The sequence below is a fragment of the Anguilla anguilla genome, chromosome 1 (assembly GCF_013347855.1).
Source record: "Anguilla anguilla isolate fAngAng1 chromosome 1, fAngAng1.pri, whole genome shotgun sequence".
Taxonomy (NCBI): Eukaryota; Metazoa; Chordata; class Actinopteri; order Anguilliformes; family Anguillidae; genus Anguilla; species Anguilla anguilla.
The window spans coordinates 28,610,472-28,635,716 of NC_049201.1; the positions used below are offsets into that span (position 1 = coordinate 28,610,472).

The window sequence follows — 25,245 nt, forward strand, 5'->3', positions numbered from 1 at the left end:
CAGTCTGGAGAAATTTATATTTTCCTTTTCACTTTTTATCTTCTTTTTGTTCTAATTTTTTTTTTTTTCGTTCTTTTCTCATTAAATGTTTTGTGTCCACCAACCTCTCCTTTGTCAATAGTCTCCTCAAAACAATGTTCCTTTCCTTATTTCTTAATTTTCTTTTTCATTTTCCTTTATTTCTATCACTGTTCCTTTTAAAACACAGTTGGTTATTTAGTTTCACCTCGTTTTGTGAAGTTTGCATTTGGAATTTTATTTATTTATTATTAGCCCTATAGCTATGGTGGACATATATTTGAGAACCAGCTTCCTGTGTTACTCTCCTCCAGATGTGTATGTCTCCTGCTTCAGTCTGTGAGCAGATGTGGGAGTGAGCTCAGTAATGGAATGTGACCTAAAAGGAGGTGAGAGTATAAAATCGGTGTCTTTGCCTTAATAATAAATAATACCTTTGAGCTGAGCTTTGCCAGGTGGTGTACAAATTTTGAGGAACTTCCACATTTTCCAAGTGTGACCTTGAAGAAATTGTTTTCAACTTATCTTGGTTTTCCGGCCAATTTTCCCCATGCTGAGAAAAAGGAAAAAGCCTGAGAATAAGGCCTTTGTGATCGTCTAAGATCGTTGTGGTGTTTCTGGTCCTGTTTATAGACCTGTGGTTTGGTGTCATGGGAGATCTCAAATATAAACTCTGGGTCGTAAGCTCTTTGTTCAATATTTGGCCTTTTTGGTAACACTTTAAAGTCACATGAATTTGCATTAACTATCGTAGTTGTTAGCATGAATTAATAATGTAACACATTAAAACACATTCTGTAACATTTCTCATATGTGAAAATAGATTAGGGAATTTCTGTGCACTCTTGCTGTATCTTGAGTTTTGTCAGGACTTTGCAAGTCAGTCACAGACTTCTGTACTTTCATGCTTTTGAGGCTGTGGATCATGGCCCCAGACCATGGGCACATACACAGAATAGTGTATATAGTGAATAGTGCAGCTTCAAAAATGCACCCAGTGCATGTCCATTTACTCTTCCCACAATGCAATGTTCAGTCATGGCAGGACTGATACAAACTAATACCTCGCCGAGCGCTGCATATTGTGGTGCAGAAATTCTCACCACAACAAAACTAAGCAAGAAAGTATGGATTTATATTAAGAAATTGTGGGTAATTTTATTATAGTTACATATGCATTTATGTAAAATTGCAAAGTACAGTCAAACAGTCTTCAAAGAAACTATATTGAACTAAACAAAATTTTACACAAAGACACATTTTTGGCTGCACGGAGGTAGAACATTACTCTTGAATAATTTTTTCACATCCTTTTTCTTTTTTATTGTAATTCTGGCTTCAGTTTGCATTAATGGAATGTGCATGTCCATTTACTGTCCATGTCTTTCAGATTTGTAATGAAGATACGCTAAACACCCACCTCTCAAATTACAGAAAAGTTATTTGGTTCAAATGTGCACGCCAATTAGCAGAAATTAACTTGGAAATGTTTCAGATTAAAGGCAAACACAGTAAAAATGTCCCATATTAGATCAATGCATACAGAGTACATATGCTCCCTATTGGACTCATGTACCCTGTTAGAGTTGAATTAGCACTGGACAAGCATTGAATTTCAACTTTGCAAATTTTTCAAATAAAAACACTGGGCCAGATGGTCTTTTTGCCAGAACCAAGCCTAAGTTCATGCCCACAGAGTTGTATGTGACTTCACACTCGTTTCAATAAAGTTTACTGATCATCTCCACTGCCTGCCTTTTTTCAAGACAGTTTTTTGTTGAATTCAATCAATAAATTCCCTCAAGGGAGCGTTTAAATATCTAAGCCTCACAATTAAAGCAGGAGCATGTTGTCTTTCACGATTAATATTTTGCGTGACAGCATGGCATTGCTGAGGCAGTGTTCAGCTCCAAAGTGCGCTGGATGGTTTACCGGTGTCTCAGAGTCCCACGGACAGAACCCAGAACAACCCGAGCAGCAGCACGGTGAGGGGGCGGGCGACTGCCGCCGTCGTCGACCCAGAGTTGGCGATCTTGATCCGGCCCTCCACGGCTGGGTGGACTTTCTTCCTCTCTTCAATGTAGCTTTGTACGACCGAGATGTCCATGTCACCTGGGGGTAAGGAAGGGGGGTTTGGACAGGGGTGAGAAGTAAGCGGGCAGAACACTCAGTAACACACTTCTTTGCAATGAAAGATTTAGAACTTCCACCGCGTGGCGTGTATGCTGTTTGCGGGACTGAACTTAGTACACGAGGTTGACTCATCGGTGCAGCCTCATGTATTGTGGGTCAAGAGAGGAATAGGCAGACATGTGGCAGCAGGAATGGTTGTTGCTCAATAACTTTTCATGTGAAGTCACTTAGCTAGCTAACATATCTTTAGGTAATTCTGTGGAAAATAAAATAGTGAAGATATTAGGAAATTGCAGCTGGAGGCCATCCCCATTTCCAATCTTCCAACCATTATCTATACCCACTTATCCCGGGCAGGGTCCCGAGGGGTGCTGGAGCCTATCCCAACGTGCATTGGGCGGGAGGCAGGAATACACCCTGGCCAATGTATCACACACACCATTCACTTACACACTCATAGCTATGGGAAATTTAGAGTCTCCAATTAGCCAAGGCCCAGGCCGGATTTGAACCCAGGACCTTTCTGCTGTGAGGCGGGAGTGCTACCCACTGCAGTGGCAATGACAGTTTAGAGGGAAACTGGGCCTGAAAGATGCATTTTGACATTACTACATTAATTAGGTTTTGTGGTTCCATATGGAGCCATTACAAATGCCAAGAGCATTTCTAAACGAAAAAAAGAAGCCAATAAAACTTGTTGCATTTACAATGACTGATGCTTCAATTAATTTTGTTTTATTCAACGAAACATGGAAATTATCATTAAGTTAAATACATTTAACGTATTAGTAGTTATGCGATATTTGTTTCCATTTAATTATCTCAGACTTAATCGTGCTCCTACGAATGTTGTCAGGTTTACACTTCCCTAGCTCCGTTTCCAAACAAGTTAATTATAAACTTCCACAGACGGGTCATTGAATCTTTATGATTGCCAGTTCTGAGACCTCACAAAGACAGGGACATTTATTCAAACATCTTTCAAATGCAGGTGGACTTCAAATTAACACAGGTGTTAATTTGTCGTCGTCACTCAGGAAAACTGCATTAAGAATTGCTCGCTTTTACTATACACATATATATATTGTGATTTCAACATAGAAAAATGTGAAATGAATCTAAAGGAGATGAACAGGCACTTTGAATTGGTTGTGACATCAAATTCAGTTTTTAGATGTCCATTGTTACACAAAACATATAAAAATTGCAATATCCTGGTGTACAGTTGTCTGTGAGAGGAAAATGGCTTGGTAAACTTATCCTAAATACCAACATGCATACAAATTAGACAATGCTATCTAGCCAACATCAATGACGTTGACTGACAAGCTGATTTCATGATAAACTATTTTTGATTTTGACTAAGCATGAAAAGAAGGCAAGCACATCAGGTGAAAGCATAAAAACCAAGTGACGGCTAAAACAACTTCCTGAATAACGGTAAATGTATGTAACACTATGAACTGCCTCCTTACCATTTAAATAGTAAATGTATTCAAAAAAATAATCATAATGTGAAGCAGATAAAGAATATTTTTACGTGTAGAGAATGTGTCCCTCCAAACTGTCCCCAAAACTGGGACACAAAAATGGGTTACTGATCTGAATTGTACTCATTACTTGTTATTTAATTTTTTGGTTTGAATCACAGGGCTGTTATGGAGATACTTTTCACTTCCTCCTTGCAGCTTTTGACATTTTTTTGTAGTTGACAGTCCTGACACAAAACTGCATTTTTAAGAAAAGCATATGAATCAGTACCAGCCTATTATTTTAGGCTGAAAGAAATGTTACGATGGACAGGCCTATATTTCAACCTTATTAAAGAGAAATATGTAGAATAAAAGGGATGCATTGAAATAACTGAAATAACATAATAATAATAATAATAATAGGATGAAAGCATGCATATACCCTGTAGGCAACAGTGTTCAAGTAGTTTGATTTTTGATTTTCTTCAAGTCAATTTTTTTTTCTACTTTGGAACAAAAGAAAAGTGTTAGGAGACTTTCCAGCTCTGGGTAAAGAAAATAAGCAGTGGGAAAAAGGCAACGTGATATTTTTATGTCCTGGTTCAACAAGGGGAAAAAAAGGTTGACCCTTCCCACCAATCCCATTATTCTAAGATTAAGGGCTTTAAGAGGTGATCCCTCCCATCCGCCTCACCCAGCGTGAGTGACCTCGGTGGACCCTGCAGTGATGTTTCATTTCCCAAGCAAACCCAAATAGTTCTTCAAGACTACATTGTACAAAACAGCACAGGAGTGTTCCACATTGTGTCTCCTCTAGTGTTTACATCAGATGAAACACAAGCACAAGCAAGACTACAGAATAATAAGTATCTATATGTGGTATTCTGTGCCACTAAAAATCTTTCATCCAAAATCATCATATATTAGCTTGTAAATGGCACTACTATGCCACAGCCACAGTTTGTAATAGCCATTAGACCCAATCGCTAAAGCAAGCGCAGAACCCACAATGCCTCTTAAATCATTAAACACACAAATGTTTCACTACAGTGAAAATGCACTGTAACATTGGCTAAGGTCAGAATGTTTGGGAGCGAATGCAACTGTAATATAACAATTATCCTGTCACATGTAACAGGACAAATTTATCTTACACTTAGCACTTTACAGAGATTTATTGATCTTTATATTAGCACTTTTGGAGATATGTGGATGCATGCTCCAAACATGCCTTTAATTGACCCCGGTAACTCTGTGATTGCATAAGTGTGCACAAACATCTTCATTGGGACTTATGTGAAAGATACATTTCCTTTGAAAGGGCAAATAAAGTTCTGTTGTATTCTATTTTTCCACTGTAGGCATTTCTTTGGTAAAAATTTCAAGCAGGGAGCCTACAATATTCATATCAGTATGGTTGCTGGCTTTCAAGATCAGCACCATGGAGAGCAGTGCTAGCCAAGTGGCTAATGGAATACTGAGTGTATGGTTGTCTAGGCAACCAAGGAAGCAGTAGGCCTTTTGAAAAATATATGAATTGAAAAATACTTTGTGTATTCTGTATTCCTTTTGCAATTTAGCTTAGCTACCTTCACTGTTCAAAAGCTGAAAAGACACAAAGCTAATATTTGTAATTATTGTGGCCTACCAATATTAACAAATTAAAATGATATTCAAAAAAATACAGCTACAACAACCATGAGGCCTGACATCACAAGGCGGAAGTCAGCTAGAATTCTAAAAGCCATGAAAATATTATGTTTTAAAAGTTCTGTGTATTATGACATCACAAGGGACGTCCGTCTCAACATGCAAATCGGCAGTTCAATTATTCACCATTGTTATTCTCAACACAAACTTACAGATCGTATTGGTTACTGATTTAATTTATTAATTTACTTGAGCTCTTTTCAAGAATTGTTACTAATTATATACGTAGTGTAGCACGTAAGTATGCCACCCAACGTGTTTTCGCGTTGGTGGCTGTTTATTTTCCCTTTTCCCCTTTTTATTTTCTTTTTCCTCGCAAATTCAGCATTTCCCAACATTGGTAAGTAAAGGGGTGCATTTGTTTAATTTGAATTTAAAACTGCTGGCCCTGGTTATTTAGCTGAACTGTGTAGTTAGTGTGCCAACATTTGGTTTCTAGAAAGTATTGTGGTTTAACAGAGGGGTTTCTTCTATGTTATAATCAGCATTTAAATATGAATTCCTTGTATAACCTGAAAGAACTGCCAGATATTAACACCGAACAACAAACTAATGCTGAAATGATTCCATATGATGCTACTTATGCTAGATATCATCAAGAAATGATTAGCCTAATAGACAATTAATTATGGGAAATTATTTGTATATCAAGATATAGGATACATGGACCTTATGGACCTTTAGCTGACTGTATTAGAAAAGTTCATTATTATCACAGACTTCCAATTGATTATTTTATTTGTTCATCTTTACATTCACAGTGATATAGTGGTAATGATTAGCAGTATAGTGACTCAATTATTATTATTATTATTATTATTATTACAAAGAAATACAGTTACCTATAGATAGCCATCTTTCTACATTGGTTCAAGAAATGTACCTTCCAACCAGCTTAATAATAACAAGCTTTATGTTGTGTGTATGGTTGAAATATCCTGGCCTACATATCAATTTCCCAAAAGGGAATGTAAAGTACATTGTTTTGCCAGCATTTATAGACAAAGAAAAGGTGCTGATCAATGAATTGTGATTTCAGCAATATTTCATCTGTAATCAGTACAATTCTTTCCTTTTCCCAGTGCTGAATTCCCTGACAATCACTACCTTCTCCAAAGAAGTATTTCTTTGGTTGTCTGACAAGGTAATTTATACTACTTTTTGAAGACTTTATTAATTCATTACAGCATGGTGATATTTGATGCATTAATATGAACAAAAAGCAATTGTTAATTGTGCATTCACACCATGTTGCCATTTTATTAGATTTTCATTAGATAAGGTGGGATTTCTTCCCTGAGAAACCATAGTAATGAAGTGTGTATTTTAACTGATGGAGACTGACCTATTGTGGTGCCACACTGAGGCATTATAAAGTCATTAAAGTTGATTCAGTTTGATGGACAAAGAAAAAAATACTGCCGTAATAAGATGTGTACAAGTTGACCCAGTTGAAGCGCAGTCCTCTGACCTGGGAAGGTTTTGTGAATCTTGTTCAGCTCATCACCCAGCTTCCAGAGGGCTGGAGAGCAGGCCCAAACTGGGAAGAGATTAATAGACTTCTGCTGAACGTAGCATGGGTGTTGATAGTGTGGAGGACAGCAGTGACGGTAAGCTTCTTTCACTATGTTTGTTGTCTGCAAATAGTCTCATAGCTCTTCTCTGTGATGGCATGATCAAAACTTGTCAGGTTGTTGAGAAAATTTTCACCAGTGCCTTTGCATGCAATGAAGGTGTTGTCATTGACTATGTTTTTTACTATTGATTATTTTTTCATCTCTATTCTCCTGCTTGTTGCCCCCAGGTTAAAAGCAGGATACACCAATGTAAGTTTAAACAATTCATTGAGCACATTGGTATATTTCATCTTAGGTGACTGATTACTTGCGTTCCAGCCCTATTGTTTCAGTGTAACATTTGTTCCTACTCTGGTTTTCAATTTGTTTAGGGACAAAGAAAAAAGTGGAACGACTGTCTGCAGAAAGAAATACTGCTCTTAACAAGATCTCGGACCTGAATAAAAAAGTAAGTTTCGGAAACCCCTTTACTGTATATGTTGGTTTGGGCATAACTTCAACTAACCTTTTTTATATACTTGTCAATTTTAGAAAGAGGACATTGAAGACCATCTGAAGAGGATTAAAAGAACTGTGACCACCATAATAACTGACAACAAGCTTCTTAAGGTAAAGCGAGAACATTGCCAAAAATGTGCAATTGTGCGAGACCAAAATATTAATCTGAAATATCTTGAACTGTCTGCATGTAATTCATGGCTGAATTGTGATTGGCAAGAGAAAAAAGAAATATCAATAATAAAATTAACAACAAAAATATTATTAACAATAATAACAATAATAATTATGGGCATTCCTATTTACACAATTTCTTTTTCAAAAAGGCTTCTTGCAAGGCCTATGAAGATACAACTCTGAAATTGGCTAAGGTGAACCGCAGACTAAAACAGAAGGTGAAAAACTTAGAAAAAGAGGCAGAAATAATCAACAACACGCTGAAGATGACTGCCAAACTGCTTCAGCGAAGGGAGAGCAGTCTACAGCAGTAAGTTTGAAGCTTAGGGAATATTTAAGGTGACAGCAAAAACAATCAAGTTCAGGGCAACGGTTTTATAATGATTTTAGTTGCAACGGCATTGGTAAATACATGATAATTACATTGGTAGATACATGAAGGGATGAAATTAGTTATGAATAATTACAGTAACTGTATCTTTGTACTGTAATTTTTTTTTTTTTTTTTTGGTGATGGAGACATTCAGTTATGGGACATAATAAATATATTTTAAAAGTACAGCAGTTGTGATCAGAAAACAATGAGTTGTGCAGTTGAGGTCTTAACACCCCATGGTCTCAGTCTCCAGTGGTCTCTGTTTCTCAGGAAACTGGCCCAGGAGCAGATTCTTCACCAGGAGACAGCGACCAACTTGAACTCCAAGCTTAAGGCCTTCCAACAGGACATAATTCAAATGACCATGGAGCGAGAAAAGACAGAAAATGCACACAAGATCCAGGTAATAAAGTCCGGCTAATTCAATTTGTACTTTTCCTGTTACGTAAATCACATTTCTTTTGTCATGGACTTTGTATGCATACTGTGTAGGGTTTGGGAAAAACTGTAATCACTTAGTTTCCTTTCCTTGTCCAATTTAGATGAAGGAACTCAGAGAACAGTCCTCAGACATGGAAAGACTGCTTAACACTGCCAAATTGGAAAGTGAAAAGCTGAGGGTAAGAAGCTGAAATGGGCCTTTGGCCCAAGCGCCAGCATTGTCAATAATGCTTTGATTACATGATGTACATGTGAGTCCTGACTGAAAATCGAGTGTTTGCCATGCAGAAGTTCCTACAATCGCAATTTCATATTTAAAACAGGAATCTCACAAGACTTTCCAAGTACAGACCACAATCTCAAATGAGGAGATGATTCGGCTAAAGACGTGTCTAGACCAGGACCGTAAAACTCATCAAGATGAGATTAGAGCCCTCAAGAACAAACTGGAGATGATCACCAGCCTGGCCCAAGAGAAGGAGACCACTTTACAGCAGTAAATATTGAGCAAACTGTCCTGTATAAAAATGAACTTGGTCATTAGCATAAAAATCAAGTCCATGCTAATGGTGTTCTTATTTATTTATTTATTTTTTTATTTTATTTGTAAAGATATTGATTAAAATAATTGATACCCAATGTTCTGGAAAATATAAACTGGTAAATTTCAGCATTCCAGAAACTGCATCTTTTTACTGAAAATTCATATTTTTTCCCAAAACTTCATGGAGGATATCTTTTAGTTTTGGGACAATTTAAGACATTTAAAAAGTACAGCAGTTGTGATCAGAAAATAATGAGTTTTGCAGTCAAGGTCTTAATGCCCCATGGTCTCTGCCTCCTGTGGTCTCTGTCTCTCAGGAAACTGGACCAGGAGCAGACCCTTCACCAAGAGACAGAAACTAAATTAAGCTCCAAGATTAAGGCTTTGGAGCTGGACATAAACAAATTGAGCATGGAGCGGGAAAAGATAGGAGATTCGCACAAGGCTGAGGTGACCAAGTCTGGCTAATGCTACTGTAGTACTTCTGTCACTTGCCTAATGTTTTGGATTTCTTGCAATAAAACAGGTTTTCGACCAATTGTAATCAGTGTTCCCCTTTGCTGTCCAATTTAGATCAAAGAACTCCTAGAACATTTGGCCAACACAGATAAATTGGTTTACACAACCCAATTAGACAAAGAAGAGCTGAAGGTAAGAAGCTGTGCCAACATTGTCAATAATGCTGCATTGTTATCATCTGTCATGACTGAAAGAATAAATAAAATGCTCACCATGCATCAATCTCTGTTTACACAATTTCACATTCAAAAAAGGAGTCTTGCAAGGCTTTCGAAGTAATGACAACAAATTTGGCTGAGGAGATGATGGGGCTGAAGTCGAGCGTCGAGCAGGAGCGTAAAGCACACCGAGATGAAATGAACACACTCCGGAACAAGCTTGACATGATGTCCATCCAGATGCAGGAGAAGGAGACCACTTTCCAGCAGTGAGTTTCAAGCAAAAATGTCATGAGGAAGTAGGAATAAAAATCACTCTTCATTAGAGAACGTAGGTCAGTTTTGATGAGCGTCAGCTTGTTGCACACACAAACGTGCCCTTCCCATGATTTTGGTGAGTTAGCAACTTTAGCTGCAGTAACAGTTTTAAGAAATCTCAGCATTTATTTATTCTGACAGTCATCTGAGCATCTGTGCCAAACTTCTACCTCCAGTCATTACAGTAGTTGCAGACAGCAATAACTGGCTGGAGACAATATGTAAATACAGTGCCTTGGTGGAAGAAATCTTGTCTCATCAAACATAATACAGTATTTGAAGGAAACATGAATTATGGGCTAAAATAATGAGTTCTGCAGTAGAAGTTGTACTGAATCCCAAGGATTCTTATGTTACAGGAAACTGGTTGAAGAGGAGGCCAGAACAGCCCAAACAAATTTGAAATTTGCAGAGTATAGAGAGGAGATTAAGACGGTCACCAAAGAGCGCCAGCGTTATCTGAAGAATGAAGTGAGCCAATTTTCCAGAACTAATAATAATGATAGAATAGTGTTATTTCATATTCTAGTGTCCTCAGTAGCAGTTTATTTAGGTTTAACAATTTCAAGCGGCTTTCTTTAGGGATTTTCACGAACATAGTGTACTATACATATCTAACATAAAAAGTCTGTAGACTTAATTACTAATTACAGCAAATGTATTTCCCCAGTGTTTCATTGTGAGAGCTAATTAACAGGAGATACACTGCAAATCTCTCATCCAGGCATAACCACTACATTATGCAAGTGCTTAAGTTTATATTCCGTATTCATCTTCATGGATTTTGTTCAAACTTACATTCAATCAGTCAGATCCTGAAAAATTACTCAAATTCATCAAGGGAAGTTCAGTGTTGAAACTCTTTTGTTTTTATTGCAGATACAACTCTATCAACGCAGAGCAGAGGATAATCTGGTAAGACTAACACAATCACATTTTTAAGAGCAGGTTTGCAATTTAATGTATCTGACCACAGCTGAATGCTAATTCCTCTCCCTTTGCCTCCAGATGGCTTACCGTGACAGTGCCCAAAAGCTGACCAGGGAAAGGCAAAAGACGGTCAACCTACAGAGGAGGTGGGTTTAGTCACCACAGAATTCTTTAGAAACGAGTTTGTGACAAATGCTGAGACGAAAACTGACAATGGATGAATTATTAAATTAGTGAGAAGCTGGTTATCGCCATTGACAGGATGGTCCTCAACTCTAAACTCAAACTTGGTTTATACTTTTTGCTGAGCTAAATGGCTAAACGTTCGTGTAGGGTAGACTTGAGGTCATCTGAATGCCTGTGCTTTTATTGGTTCTCAGGCTGGATGAGCTGAATGAAAAGCTGTCTCAGACATCTCAGGCACCCTCTTATGGGAAAGGTGAGTTCTGGGCCCAACTGAGTAGCTCATCCTGCTAGGATGCCGTGTTCCAATGTGAAGGCACCCCATGTTCTGGGATATCCACGATAGCACAAAACTGTCCAAAATGGCACCCAGGGAAGGTGTCAGTTTGCAGGGTAGTCCTGGTATTATAGTAAGCAAGCAACTGTTGTTGATCAGGCGGGTGCAGTCTGACACCTGTCACAAGTCTGTCCCTTATACTTTGATTTGATACTTTTCATGAAATTTTAATTTAAGATTCATTTATCATTTGATTTGCATTTCTTACATTGTCCTTTCCCTGGTCATTTGTTTTTATCTGTCACTTCTAGATGACGTTGCTCAGAGTCATTGTCAGTTCACTTCAAGAAGATCGGTGAGTTTTCTGACTTTATCTCAGTATCTACGCATAGCACTGTGATGCATTCATTTCATTACTCATAATTGCTGGTGCATCTTAATTGCTGGTGCTGAGATAATTTGCATCAACATGCTTATTTTAATAGTTTTGTTCATGTTTGAATTAGCCAATTATTGGCCTGGTCTGACAACGAGCATTTGTAAAATGTTTAATTTTTTATCCTTAATTCATTTCTTTGATCAAAAACTAAAATGAATTCTTCTTTTTCTTCAATTGAAAGGATGTGGATCAGGACTCAAGGCAGCGACATGAGAGACAGCCAGCCTCCAGAGCCCGTAGAGCAACACAAAAATATTTTTATGATAGAAAATATGATTACTAATTAATGTAATAATTATTAATATTAATGTTCTAAGTATCCCACAGAAAAATGGTAGTAAAACATGATCTAGAATAGAGGTAAATAATTTGGCTTCTGAAAAAATTATGGATGTTTCTGATTACCCCCAACTGGCCCGGTGCCAGTGACCAGTATTCCGTTTAGGCGGTTGGTGATCTTAGACCTTTTTCAGGGGTGTGTTTCCAGCCATGTCTCTTTCCGCGGTGGTAAATGTTTCATAAGGAAAGTTCATATAACCCCAATGGACATTGAAATTAGAAACTGCCGTCTAATTATCATTTTAAACAGACTAAGGGGAAAAGGGAGTTAAAATTTTAGAAATACTTTAAGGATTTAAAAAAATATATATTGTTTAAGCTTTTTAAGCTCTATTGGTGATTTTTAAATGTTAGTGTATAAGCATGTACAAGAATTCGTTTTTAGTGACTTGTGCTATTGTATTTAGAAATTTTGAGATGTACAAGATATATTGCAGAAAATTATATTTGAGAAGAAAACATTTGGAAGAAGTAACACAGGACCTTGCTAAAAGAGGGCAGAAAGAACTAAAATGAAAAAGAAAGGATTACAAAACAATTTGTTACTAAAAGATGATGGTTATGTGTAAGGTTTGAGTATAATGCAAATACAAATTTAGAGAAGAAATGTGTTCAGAGTGAGCAAAATAAAAATAAAAACATGAAACAAGTAGCAAAGGACGGAGGTTTTAAACAAAAGGTATAAAGGATTTGTGTATTTAAATGCATGAAGCAAGCTTTACCAATATTAGTTAAAAGCAATGATGCACCCTTACAGACAAAAATACTTATTGAGAAAGAAAGAATGATTGAAATGCTCACTCGTTATGTAACTTGGATGAATTCTGCATGGCTTTCATCCAGAAAAAAAGGGCTACAGCTGTTATTCCGTACAGACGATGAGCAGTTATGCTAAGTTCTCATTAAAAATGCTAGCACAGAAGCAGGCCACACCCCCAGAACAACCCTCATCCCTTGTCACAGATATTTATTCTGTTGATAAGATTTCCAAATAATTGATCCAACACAGTTCAGGCTTGAAAGGCCATATGGTCAACGAGACATTACAGAAACCTGCAATCACACACCATTGTTTCTTCTGAATAGACCAATGCCCAAGAAGTTATTGCCAAATAGCCAGCGATAGCATCACAGGAAGAGTACTGGAGTTATAAGCCATGAAGTAAACCTTGTTACACAAAAATTGTTTCTTCTTCAGAGGCCCAAAAAATGTTTTCCTAAGGGCTGATAAAATCTTGAACAGGAAGTCAGCAAGGCTAGGGTTTTCATCTTATGGAATAAGATTGGTAATTAATAAAAATTGATCTGAGCACTGGGCAAGGCCACTCAAAGGCCTTGATGGTTTTATCCACCCCCCACCCCCCACCGCCAAATTCATGAGAGTATATAAATATGTATATGCATGCAGAGGGTTTTCACTTTTCTTTCACAGTTGTAGGTTTCTTTGGAAGCGCGGTTACAGGACACCCAGATTCACCCTAATGAGCATACATCAAGGGTCCAAGCACAAGTCCACGTGTCAGCAAATCTTATGCCACTGGAGGCAACATCCTGCCCTGACTCACCAAACCAGCGTAAGAGGCTTTTAACTTTGTCAATATGTTTCACATTTATATGTAAGCCTGTAACTTTATGTGACTTAAATTTACTGATACAGTTAATGCGGAAATACAAATTTTTGGCTCTGTACTCCAGCATATTGGATTTAAAATAAAACACTGAATATGCGGTTGAAGTGTAGACAACTTTAATTACGAAGTATTTACATCCATATCTGGTGATCTGTGTAGGAATTTCAGCCCTTTTAATACATAGTCACCCTATTTTGGGGGAGCAAAAGTAATTGGATAAAATAACATAATCTGAAACAGTCACACTTACTGCTTGGTGCCAAAGTGTCAGGCCTGTACTGAAGCCATATTCAGTTTCTCTTTGTTTCTGGGGAATTTTTCCTTCAGTCTTGTCTTCATTAAGTGAAACGCATGTTTGATTGAATTCAGAACGGGTGACTGACTTGGCCCATCAAGGACATTCCATTTCTATGTTTGGTTGAATCTGAGGAGATAAGATATTTCTGTACACTTCGAAATTCATCCAGCTTTTGATGCCATCAATGAAGAGAATTCCAGTGGCAGCCATTCATGCCAAAGTTGTGAGACTACCTCTACCATGTTTCAGGCAGGGGGAATGGGGGTGCTTTGGGTCATGAGAAGTTCCTTTCTCTACACTTTCCTCCTTCCATCATTTTTGCACAAGCTAATACTCATCGCATCTGTCCACAACAATACTTTGATCCAGAACTCTGTGGTTATGCTGATGTAGTCTTCCCTCAATAGCCTTTCTTTTGCATCTATGCTTATACCTTGGAGATTGATCAGTTTGATAATTGAAAAGGGGTTTTTCTTCACAATTGAACATATTCTTTGGTCATTCCTTACAGTGGTCTTCAGTGGTCCATCAGGTTGTCTGCTTATGCTGCGCTCATCAGTGCTTTCTTGCTTCCTAACAATGCAAACAATTGATTTTGACACACCCAATGTTTTCTCCATCTCTCCGATCGATTTTTCAGCCACATGATGGCATGCTTTACTGGCACTGACACTTATTTGGTCCCCATTTTGACAACAGCAACATACTCAAATGCAGATTCCACATCTAGAATCTGGTCTAGACCTTTTGTTACCTTTCTTGTGCATAAATTAATGATGCTACAACACACTGCTGGGTAGCCAATTGTCCAATTACATTTTCTCGCCCAAAATGAGGGGCACTACATATAAAAAGGGCTTAAATTCCTTAATGGATCACTCAATATGGATATAAATACTATTCAAGTTAAGCTGAAAGACTGCACTTTAACCTTCTACACATTGTTTTATTTCAAAACCAATACACTGGAGTACAGCCAAATTAACAAAAATTGTGTCCCTGTCCCAGTTTCATTGCATTTAACTGTATGTGCAGTGTAAATATACAGGGACACCCAGCAAATTTTCAAACTACTAAAGGCCTAAGCATCTGAAAAAGATACAGCCTGGCAATCTTTAAATATACATATTTTTATTTATATTAATTAAAGCAGCTAAAAATCTTTTAAACTGCAGGATATGTGTAAAGATTAATTCCTTTATGTTGCGATGCTGTAAACACAAATGGTAGAAACAGAAGCAGTATTGGCTGAGAATGGATCTTGTGAGTGTAGTTCTTAGAAACAGTATAAAGCCATAATTATTGCATGTTTTCAAACATTTTATCCTCTTGGCTGTCTGCCCACTACAGGACAAGCCTTCTCCCAAATTTCTCCAGTTGTTTCTATTTTGCTTTCCATGGCCATGTTATGCTCTCTTTGTGTTTTAGACACATATTTCTCCATATCTGCTTCTTTCTTCCTTTTGATCTTTTTCCTTCTCATGGTCGCCGTTCTGTAGTTTTCTTTGTCCATCAGTTGATGTTCCCTTTCATAATGTGGCCTATATTTTGCATTTTGGTCATATCCCTAATATCTGTGCATCTTATTTTGTCTTTCAATTTTATTTTAAATATTTGCCTCTTTGTGGCATCCTTAGCGTCTTTAGTACCATTTTTGAATAGGCCTATTTTTGGTATCTGTATTTCATTGTTGGTAAGGCACACTGAGTGAGGACTTTTTTGAAAGACTATCAGCGTTATTTTATTCTTGTATCTACCTATATCTACTACTTCTTCTTTTGTTTTATCGTTCATGTAAAATATGTTCTAGTCGTATGACAAAGGTTGATTGGAAATTGGGCATATAGTTTTGGCAGGTTTTAGTGGTAGGTTTCATTTGTTTCATTTTTCAACAAGAGTTCATTCATAGCACTTATATGATCTGTTGTCAAATATATTTTCCTGAATCCTGCATGCTATCATGGCTGCTTTTCATCCAGGATCTTTCCAAGTCTGTTTTGCAGGATTCTTGAGTTTGTAGAGATGAGATAGTAGACTAATGGGGCAATAATTATTTATGTTTTTTGGGCTCTCCTTTCTTACATATGTTGCTTCCTTCCAGCTTATAGATACCTTTAGACTTTTAATGATTTAATTGGACAATTCTGTAGTAAAACCTATTGCTGTTGTTCCATATCTATTTTGATGTCATCCTTTCATGGGGCTTCATTTTTCTTCTTTATTTTCATTGCTTTTTCTACTTAAATTGTTGCAATCGGTGGGGCATTTTCTGCGTCACAACTATGTGGTCTTAAAAGCTTTGGTTTTGGTAAGGCAGATTTGTATATAGTTTCATTAGTCTGCACACAATTCTAGCATTTATTGCTTGCTGGTTGTTATTTCTCCATTTTCTTTTTCCATCCTTGCTGTTCTTGCAATTCTTTCCTTGTTTGCAAATTTTCTTAGGATCTTTGCCTTTCTCAATAATTTAGATTATTATCTCTATTCTTTTTATTTTTTTTAATACTAATTTCTCAATTTCAATTGACAATTTGTTTATGATCTCTGGAGATGTGGTTCAGTGTCCTACTCACTGGTTCTGTTGAACTACTGCTTGTGTTTTTGTGCATCATCATGTCGTGAAAGGTCTATATGGCCAGCAGGTCCGTATTGGCTAAGGAGTCACTATTAACCTTGATAAAAAGAGCATTTTAATGCTGTAAAACACCTTTTAGGTTTGAATACACACAAATTACGGATACTGCTGTTACTACTAATTGGCACACTTACCAGATCCATTCCAAGCCAATACAGGTTTATGGCTCTACTGTAGCTTTTAGGTCAGTGTGATTTATTCTGTATGCAGTAATAATATTTACACAAAGCCTACAATGTAAAACATTTGTAGAATGCCATGTAGAATGTATAGGAAATCATTCAGGGGGATAATGTTTAGGCCTTTAGCAGCTTCTAAATCCACTTGTTGAATTTATAGATGGACAGCACACATTTAGATCTATCTGTAAGTATTTAAATCAAAGGCTTACACACAGATGTTTAACATATCAACAAAGTTAAACGCCTCTTAACCTGGTTTGGTGAATTGGAGCTGGATGTTGTTTCCAGTGGCACAGGGTCTGCTGACACGTGGACTGGTGCTCTGACCCAGACTGTTTGCTCTTTGAGCTGAATCCTGGTGTCCTCAGAAATGCGGCTTCCAAAGAAGCCTAACTGTGAAATGAAAGTCCCTAATGCTGTGAAACAGGCTGTCCCTTAAATAAACCTGAGTGCATGCAAGAAAATAAGCAACTATGAATAATTTAACATGTAAGCAAGCAATAGCATCTGCTTTTTGATTCGATACATTTCTGTTACTGTGTTTCTATGTGTACAACTACTGAAGGGTGGGTGGGGGATGGAAGACAAAACTATAATGGCCTTGCAGGCTTGAAACGTGCTCATATCAATTCTAATTATATTTTAACAATTCTTATTCGCCCTTACTGAAAACCCTGGCCTTGCTGATTTTCTGTTCACCCTGTTCTCAGAAAGCCATTATGCTAAATTTATTGGAGGCTATTGCCTCTGAAGAAGAAATGATAACCTGTGAATGAAGGTTTATGCCATGGCCTTTCAGTCTGGTAGTCTTACTGCTGACACAATCAGCAATTAGGTTAAAGTTTTTTGGGTGTCTTTGACTATGTAGAAGAAACAATGGTCTGTGTATACACATTTATGTAATGTCTGATTAACTGTATGGCTTTGCAAGCTTGGTTGGGTAATTTCTGAACCATATATCATCATCAGAAAAATAAAATGCTGTGTTAATTTCAAAGGGTTCCACATTTTAAATATTTATTTTAATTTTACTGTAGTTCCCATTTTAAACAAGGATGTGATTACATTTAAAGCTCCCCATAGACACCTCATATAAATGCTTTGTACTTGCATTGTTACCTAAAAAAAATGCTGTTTTGAGCAAGTACCTGACTTTGGGGTTTTCTATATTTTTAAGAAACAATGCTATCATACGGTGGGTATTTCTTAAGCAAATGTCATTACATATTTTTAAAAGACACACAACATGGCAAAATGCTTTGCAGTTTTGCGGTTGACAAAGTTCCCAACTCTTAGGATCTGAATTATCTCATCAGAAACACCTGTTATTGGCCTAGCAGGCTTCCTGTTGACTGGTTGCAGAATAGCTATGACAAGGGCTGTGGGCTGTTCTGGGGGTGTGGCCTGCTCCTGTACTAGCATTTTTGATGAGGACTTAACATAACATTTCAGCTTCTGCAAGGAACAACAGCCTTTTTCTTCTTACAAAAGAATTCATGCAGAATTCATCTAACTTCAATCGAATAAGTATTTAGCTTCTCACTCCCGTTTTCTCAAAAATATTTTCTCTAATGTAGCATTTGCTCTGTTGCTTCATACATTAAACATATGCATATTTTACAACTTGTACCATGTGTGATTGCATATATATATATATGTATAACAATTTGTTGAAAAAGTAGACTAAACACACTTGTTGGACTTAGAAACAATACGAGTTTGGCTTTTAATTTGATTTTTCAAAAGTATTTTTGTTTCTAATTAAAGTAGCACTGTCTTTCTTTTAAAACTTTAACAGTGTTACATAATTCATAGTTTCAAATGTTGTTGTTTTTTCTTCTGTTCTTCAAATGTCAATGTCTCTTACCTGGACAAATTTCTAAATTAAATGTTTTAAGTCACTCAACAACACTCATCTTTGCACATGCTTATACAGTGAAATCTGAAAAACAACAAAAATATTTTAATCCTAATAAGAATTTATTTATTTATTTATTTATTTATTTATTTATTTATTTATTTAACTTCTTCCTGAAACATTTTTCACCCTAGAAAGAGACATGGCTGGCAACATACCAACAAGTAACACAAAGGTCTCAGGTCACCAACAACCTGAACGACAACTTGGCACCTGGGGGAAATAACTGAAAATTCATCATTTTAGCAGAAACCAAATTATTAGTTCTCTCTCCTTGTGTTTCAATGCAATAATAAAAACTTTGACACTTTGAACCAGTTGTGTTGTCAAATTTGTATACAAACTGTTTTCATGTAATCAACAAATTTGGTAACCCTAAAATTGTTTACTTTGAAATGAAAGAAGATAGGACATTGCCGATGCATAGCATTTGGGCATCACAGTCAAGAATCTCTCTCTCAAGAACGGTTGAGACACTTTTATCTATAAATTATACACTCACCTAACAGGAAAGAGAGGCGTTGGCAGGTTGCCTGGCTGCACCTGTGGGACTATCAGTGTTTCCGCAAGTAGTCATTACAATATGTTCAAATACAGAAATGCAACCTCATCCACCCATTTATGGCCAATTCACCTGAGCTGTTAGGAACTTCAGGCTGCAGAGAGCAGCCCAACAAATTCTAGTTTACTACACACTTAATAAAATGTGACTCCAGAATGGGAAAACATATTTAAAATTTTACTCCTAGTTGGCCACAACATTTCCATATTTGCCCATATGTAAACTGAAACTATCAATATGCCTATCATGACAATATTAAGTTTAACATTTGAAAATAAAAGTGATTTTATATTCCTTGCAGTAACCCTGGCAGTTCACCTGAATACTAAGTGGCAGTTCATTTTGAACACTTATTTACATTTTAGCTGACTATTTACAATTGAAATGAACTGTTATGCTTTTCAGCAAATCAATGGTATTCTCCTCTTCACATTCTGTAACACCATGATTGTTGACTGAGTCATGTTGATTTTCCTGCACACACATGCACTCCAGTGGCTCAAAAAAGCTGACTTCAGATCAGCTTTCATGTGGATTATAGAGAAAGGCCAAACATATTGCCCGATGGCTTTGAAAACGAATGAAATTCATGAAATACATTAATATAGGCTATGTACAATAAAATGTGATTTGCATTTGATTACTTGTTCATTCAAACCTACATTTTCTTAAAGGAAAGTGGACAGTCTACCCTCCATTTGTATTGTTGCTTTATTCAGACAAGTATGAAGCAGAGAGGATAGCAGATAGAGAAGGGATCAGAGCTCAGAAGGAGCAGTGGCAGGAGACTGATCCCCTATCGATGTGGTGGGAGTCATGGCCTGAGACTCGGCCTCCCTACAGACTGCACTGCACATCTCACCATGACAAAAGTCTTTCTGTCCTCAGTCATCAGAGACAGACAGTCTACACTTCTGCAGGATTTGCCAATATAAAGACTTAGCATAGTACATAGCGTATAGTACAAGAGGGGGAAGATTTATAGTTTTATACCCTTTCAATGTTCAACCATTTGAAAGGGAGAATGTTGTTCACTCATGAGCAAAGTTCATTCCATAGAATTTAGTGGTTTCCACCTTCAGACAGAATTTCTTATGAATTTTCTGATGGGCAAATGATTCAACACTCTGTCATTTCCTTCTGTGCAATAACATGTCATCCACATGTTATTGTGGATGATTGGAGTAATAAGGTGATGTATAACAGCATATTCCTGTTTCTGAAGAACACCCACCCGGCATGAGCAACCTCAGTACACTCTGCAGCGATATCTTTCAAATGTATTTTCAAGACCGTATATTGTACATCGTGGCAGTCATTGAACACTGTTCTTGAATGAAGACACAGGCCAGACTTTTGCAGTCCTTAAATCGCGTTTTGTTGGCATTATTAATATTAAATGCTTTAAGGCAGAATCTGATTCTGTATGTACGGTTTGCAGATGAAACACAAGCACAGATAAGACTACAGATTTTTCAGCATCTATGTATGGTATTCTGCGCAATAATGTCCAACAAAAATATTTCTTCCAAAATCAGCTTGCAGAAAAAGCACTGCCATACCACAATAAAATATGTCAAAGCCACAATTTGCAATACCCATCAGATCCATCACTAACACAAACACAGAACCCAATATACTTACAAAATCATAAAACACATTCATTTCTATAACAAAATGTACCACAGCAATGCAATTTATCTTTGATCAATTACACTGGATGCAAAGGTCAAATTTATGGACATTCATTAATCTTTGCCTGTGCTCGGTCCCTTGGGCACCTTGCAGGCTCAACATTATAAGGCCGTTTTCACAGATGTAATCAACAGTTTGGCATCTCGTTACCACAGACAACAGAACCTTCTCCACAGCCCTTTGCCAGAGTATAAATGCAAAATGTGCGACACTTCCATTTTTGTCGCATGACACTTGTCGAAAGGGTTGTACGACAAAGTATAAAACAGGCATTACTTTAACATTGATTGTAGCTCTCGCTCTGTTCTGACTCCGCTATATTACGTCACATTCAATTTCCCCAGGTTTGAGGCGGGTGTGGCTGACCGCATTACAAAAGAAAGCACAGATGTAATTCTAAGCGGTTTTTTTGTTTTTTTTTTAGTTCAAAATCCCTTTGCTACATTTTATTACATATTACATATTACATCACTGGGTATGCCAACCTAAAAGATGCACTTTAACTACTTTTCCATTTTGTGCTTCGTCAAGCACATTTTTGTGCTTTTTTCAGCGTTTCTAGCCCATGCTTACTGTGTGAACTTGATTTAATGTGTTCATGGCTATGGATAAATGTCACATAATCAGTATTATACTTTATCGGACCTGTGTGTGGTAGTAGTTTCAGTGACCTTCGGTATGCACTTTTTGTAAGTTGTAAGTTTGGATAAAACGTCTGCCAAATAAATGTAATGTAATGTTCCTGTAACAGCTATGCCTCAATACGTTTTCCCTTAGCCCTTATAGCAAAACCGCTGTAATTTAGAAATACAAACGTTGAAATTGATTCAGTTGTATCCTTTATTTCAAGAAAATGGTTTTCTAGTATATGGTTTTGTAATCTTTATGAAATTAGCTGCTGGTGCAAAAATCGATGCTGTAATGTTAGATAAGTCTGAGGCCACTGGCCATCAGCACAGTGGTAGTACGTAGTAAAAAAACACTCCCTTTCTAGAGTTAAAATATTACAGATACAGGTTGTTGGCTAATGACACACCCAGCACTGGCTCATGTGGCTCTAAAATATTTGACCTGATCCCCAACGAGTGTTTCAAGCAACCTTTCAGTACAGCAAGAGATGTTGTCTCCCCATTGCTCTAGACTGCTCCCAGCTCATGTGCAGAAGCTTGTCTTTACAAAATACAGCTTGGGGAAGTTTGAGTAACGCATAATAGCTGAATATGAATTCCACCCAGGGAAGCTTTTCACTTTTTTCCTTAATTTACCTAAGCTTATGCAAATCAAACATACAGGGACAGTGGGGCTTCAACAAAGAGGTAAGAAAAGGTCTTAACAAACAAAAAACAAAACATTTTACCCTAACATTCAGTAGTTTTTCATTAGGGGCTCATTGCATACAGTAGTGTATAATGAAGTTGAGGAACAATTTTTTAGATTATAAAAGATTTAGATTTTTCAGTTTATAATTGACTTCAGAGTCCCTCAGGTAGGGTGGTGATGGGGTTCATGCACTTTGTACTATGCAGTTCACAGTAAACATGAGTAAAATGTTTAAAAGTATTTTGCCTATGTTTGAAACATGATTTGACCGTTTCTTTACCTCAGTGTTATAGAAGCCTGTTATATAATGTATAGGACATTGATTGTTAAATACTATTTGTTACCATTATTTTGTTTTGTTACATCATCAAGCCTCCATTTGCATTGCAGACAGCCATGACTACTGTGCTAGCATTTTTTCAACAAGGACTTAGCATAACATCACATACACAGCATGCAGAACCCAACTGACAAAGAACCAATATGTTTTGTTTTTCACTCTCTCTGTTTCTGAAAACTTTTGTTTTGAATGCAGTGGTCACTGAGTTTTGATCTAATGGTTGTGTTTATCTTTGCTTGAGTTTGCTTTATAGATTAAAACACTTCTACATCTTTTACATAATTTGTGTTAAACATTTATTGTGTATATCAGACTTTTTAGAAATAATTTGCTTTTCACACACTTTCTCAAAAGTTAATTTTGTTTCTAAAATAGCATTCGCTTTGTTTTGTTACGTAAACAATGATTCAGTAATTCATTCTTTTAATGTTTAATCCTTTCTACAATCAATTTAGTTGAAACACAAAGATGAGCTATTGATAATCAAAACATTTGCTATACCCTGAAATTGTTTACTATTGAAACTAAAAGAGATAAGATATTGATAATGCATGACGTCAGGCCATATCAGAGTCAAGAATGACAAGAACTCTCAGGCACCACTTCTGGCTCTACTTTATACACCCATCTAATAGGCAGGAAAATTAAGTTTACAGTTTGCGTCAGTGGAATTGTCATACATGCAATCGTATTTGAATACAGAAATATAAATTTGTACTTCCATGTACGAATCATTTGTGAAGTAAGGTTATGATTCTACTACACACACATGCACTTGACCTCAGATCAGTTTTTATGTGGATTATATCGAAAGGCCAACCATTTTGCCTGATGGCTATAAAAACAAATGAACTCATGGTGTCAACATATTAAAAATAAAACTGTTATTAGTATTTAATTATTTGTCCATTCAAAACTACATTTTATATTGGGTTTCAATGCGGCAACAATATTATTTTTTTTTCAAAGGAAAGCAGACAGCCCATCTGCTCCGTGTATTTTTGCTTTATTCAGACAAGTACAAAGCAGAGAGGAGAGGAGAAAGAGAAGGGATCACAGCTCAGAAGGAGCCATGGTAGGAAATCAAACCCCGATTGATGCGATGGGAATCATGGCTTGAGAGTCGGCCTTCATATAGACTTCACCGCACATCTTACCAGGGCAAATCCTTTCTGTCCTCAGTCATTAGAGGCAGACAATCTACACTTCAGCAGGTTGTGCAAATATAAAGACTTCCTGTGTTCACGTGTTCAACAGCACTCACCGTAAATAATAGGGAGGTGGTATCCAGTTAATAATACACTTAAATGGCTGAACACACGCACAGCACAGGCAGTGGTAAATGTACAATGTTTTAACCATTCAATTACCTCCCATTTGAAAGGGAGGGGGAATGTTGCTGCAATGACACTCACATCATGAGCAAAGTTCATCAAACACAATTTAGTGGTTTACACCTTCAGTCAAGGTACAAGAAGTTTTACATTCTCCAGGGAATCATATAAGGGCAAACACACCAGTAATATGCCAAAATCGTTACCCACTTTCTTGAATGAATGCATGAATCATATGGAAAGTAAAACTGAAATATTATTTTTATGTGTATAGCACCTCCCTAGCACCTCCCTGAGCACAAGGTGCATCACAAAGTGAGTTAAAACAAACCTAAACAATAACAGACAAGGACAAACAGACTGCCATGGGAAGCCTGTTCCAGAGGTGAGGGGCATTGACCGAGATGGCACCGACCCAATAGTTTTTAACCTTGACTCCGCAAAAGTCAGCATAGCCTTATCAGAACCTACCGCTGTCGTGCTTCAGCATCTCCTCTTTGATCATGGAGAAACCATCTCCTCCGTTGACCATGTAAGATGGGAGAACCAGCTTGTAAACCTGGTCCAGGACCACTGGCTCGTACTTTGGGACCCGGCACTTTGTGCAGAGGAGGTGCAGGGACATCACACGTTTACCAGAGGGCTTTGAAAGGTCCAACTCCACCCGAATCCCTGGAACAGATAAATGGGTGAGTGGGTTGAAGAAACCACTAATTAAATAGTTTTTTATTTTATTTTTCTGAACAGCTATTAATAAGTTACTTTTACTGTTGGAGACCTGTCTGGGTGAAAGTAAGTTCAATAACCCTTTAAGGAAGCCCCCCCCCCCCCCAAAAAAACATCTTGTATATAAAGATACCTGCCACCTGCAGGAACTCCCCGGTGTTCAATCCGTATCTTCGGACAGAATGCTCGAATGCATCCCTGAGTGTTGATCCCTTCAGCTGCACCAAATCAAAGGTCCCACCAAATGGCAATACAGACAGGAGTTCCTCCATGGTGATTGAGCCTAAAGCGACATATTACATCTGATGAGCTTGTAACCTCCTTTCTATTTCTCATACCAGAAAATGTCTCTGCCCTCGCATAAGGATAGTCTTCCCTGGGCTTGTTTTGTGAGCATAAGATGTGCAGATCTTACCACAGACAAACACGTGACACCCAACTGTGCATTCACTGGTGCAATTATTAGCAATGGTAAGGTTCATAAACAAAGCACAC

At 37.3% G+C, this 25,245-nt stretch overlaps 1 protein-coding gene across 1 annotated transcript in view; it reads right to left on the reverse strand.

Moving 5' to 3' along the window:
• Positions 1 to 1,150: 1,150 nt before the first annotated feature.
• The window catches only part of LOC118232105 (snake venom 5'-nucleotidase-like), a 35,667-nt gene continuing 11,572 nt past the window's right edge, over positions 1,151 to 25,245 (reverse strand). The window contains exons 7-9 of the mRNA XM_035426736.1: positions 24,884 to 25,033; positions 24,496 to 24,696; positions 1,151 to 2,130 (exon numbers count right to left, since the gene is read on the reverse strand). Of these exons, the coding sequence (XP_035282627.1) occupies positions 1,958 to 2,130; positions 24,496 to 24,696; positions 24,884 to 25,033 (524 nt within the window). The 3' untranslated portion in view covers positions 1,151 to 1,957. The remainder of the gene's footprint in view (positions 2,131 to 24,495; positions 24,697 to 24,883; positions 25,034 to 25,245) is intronic.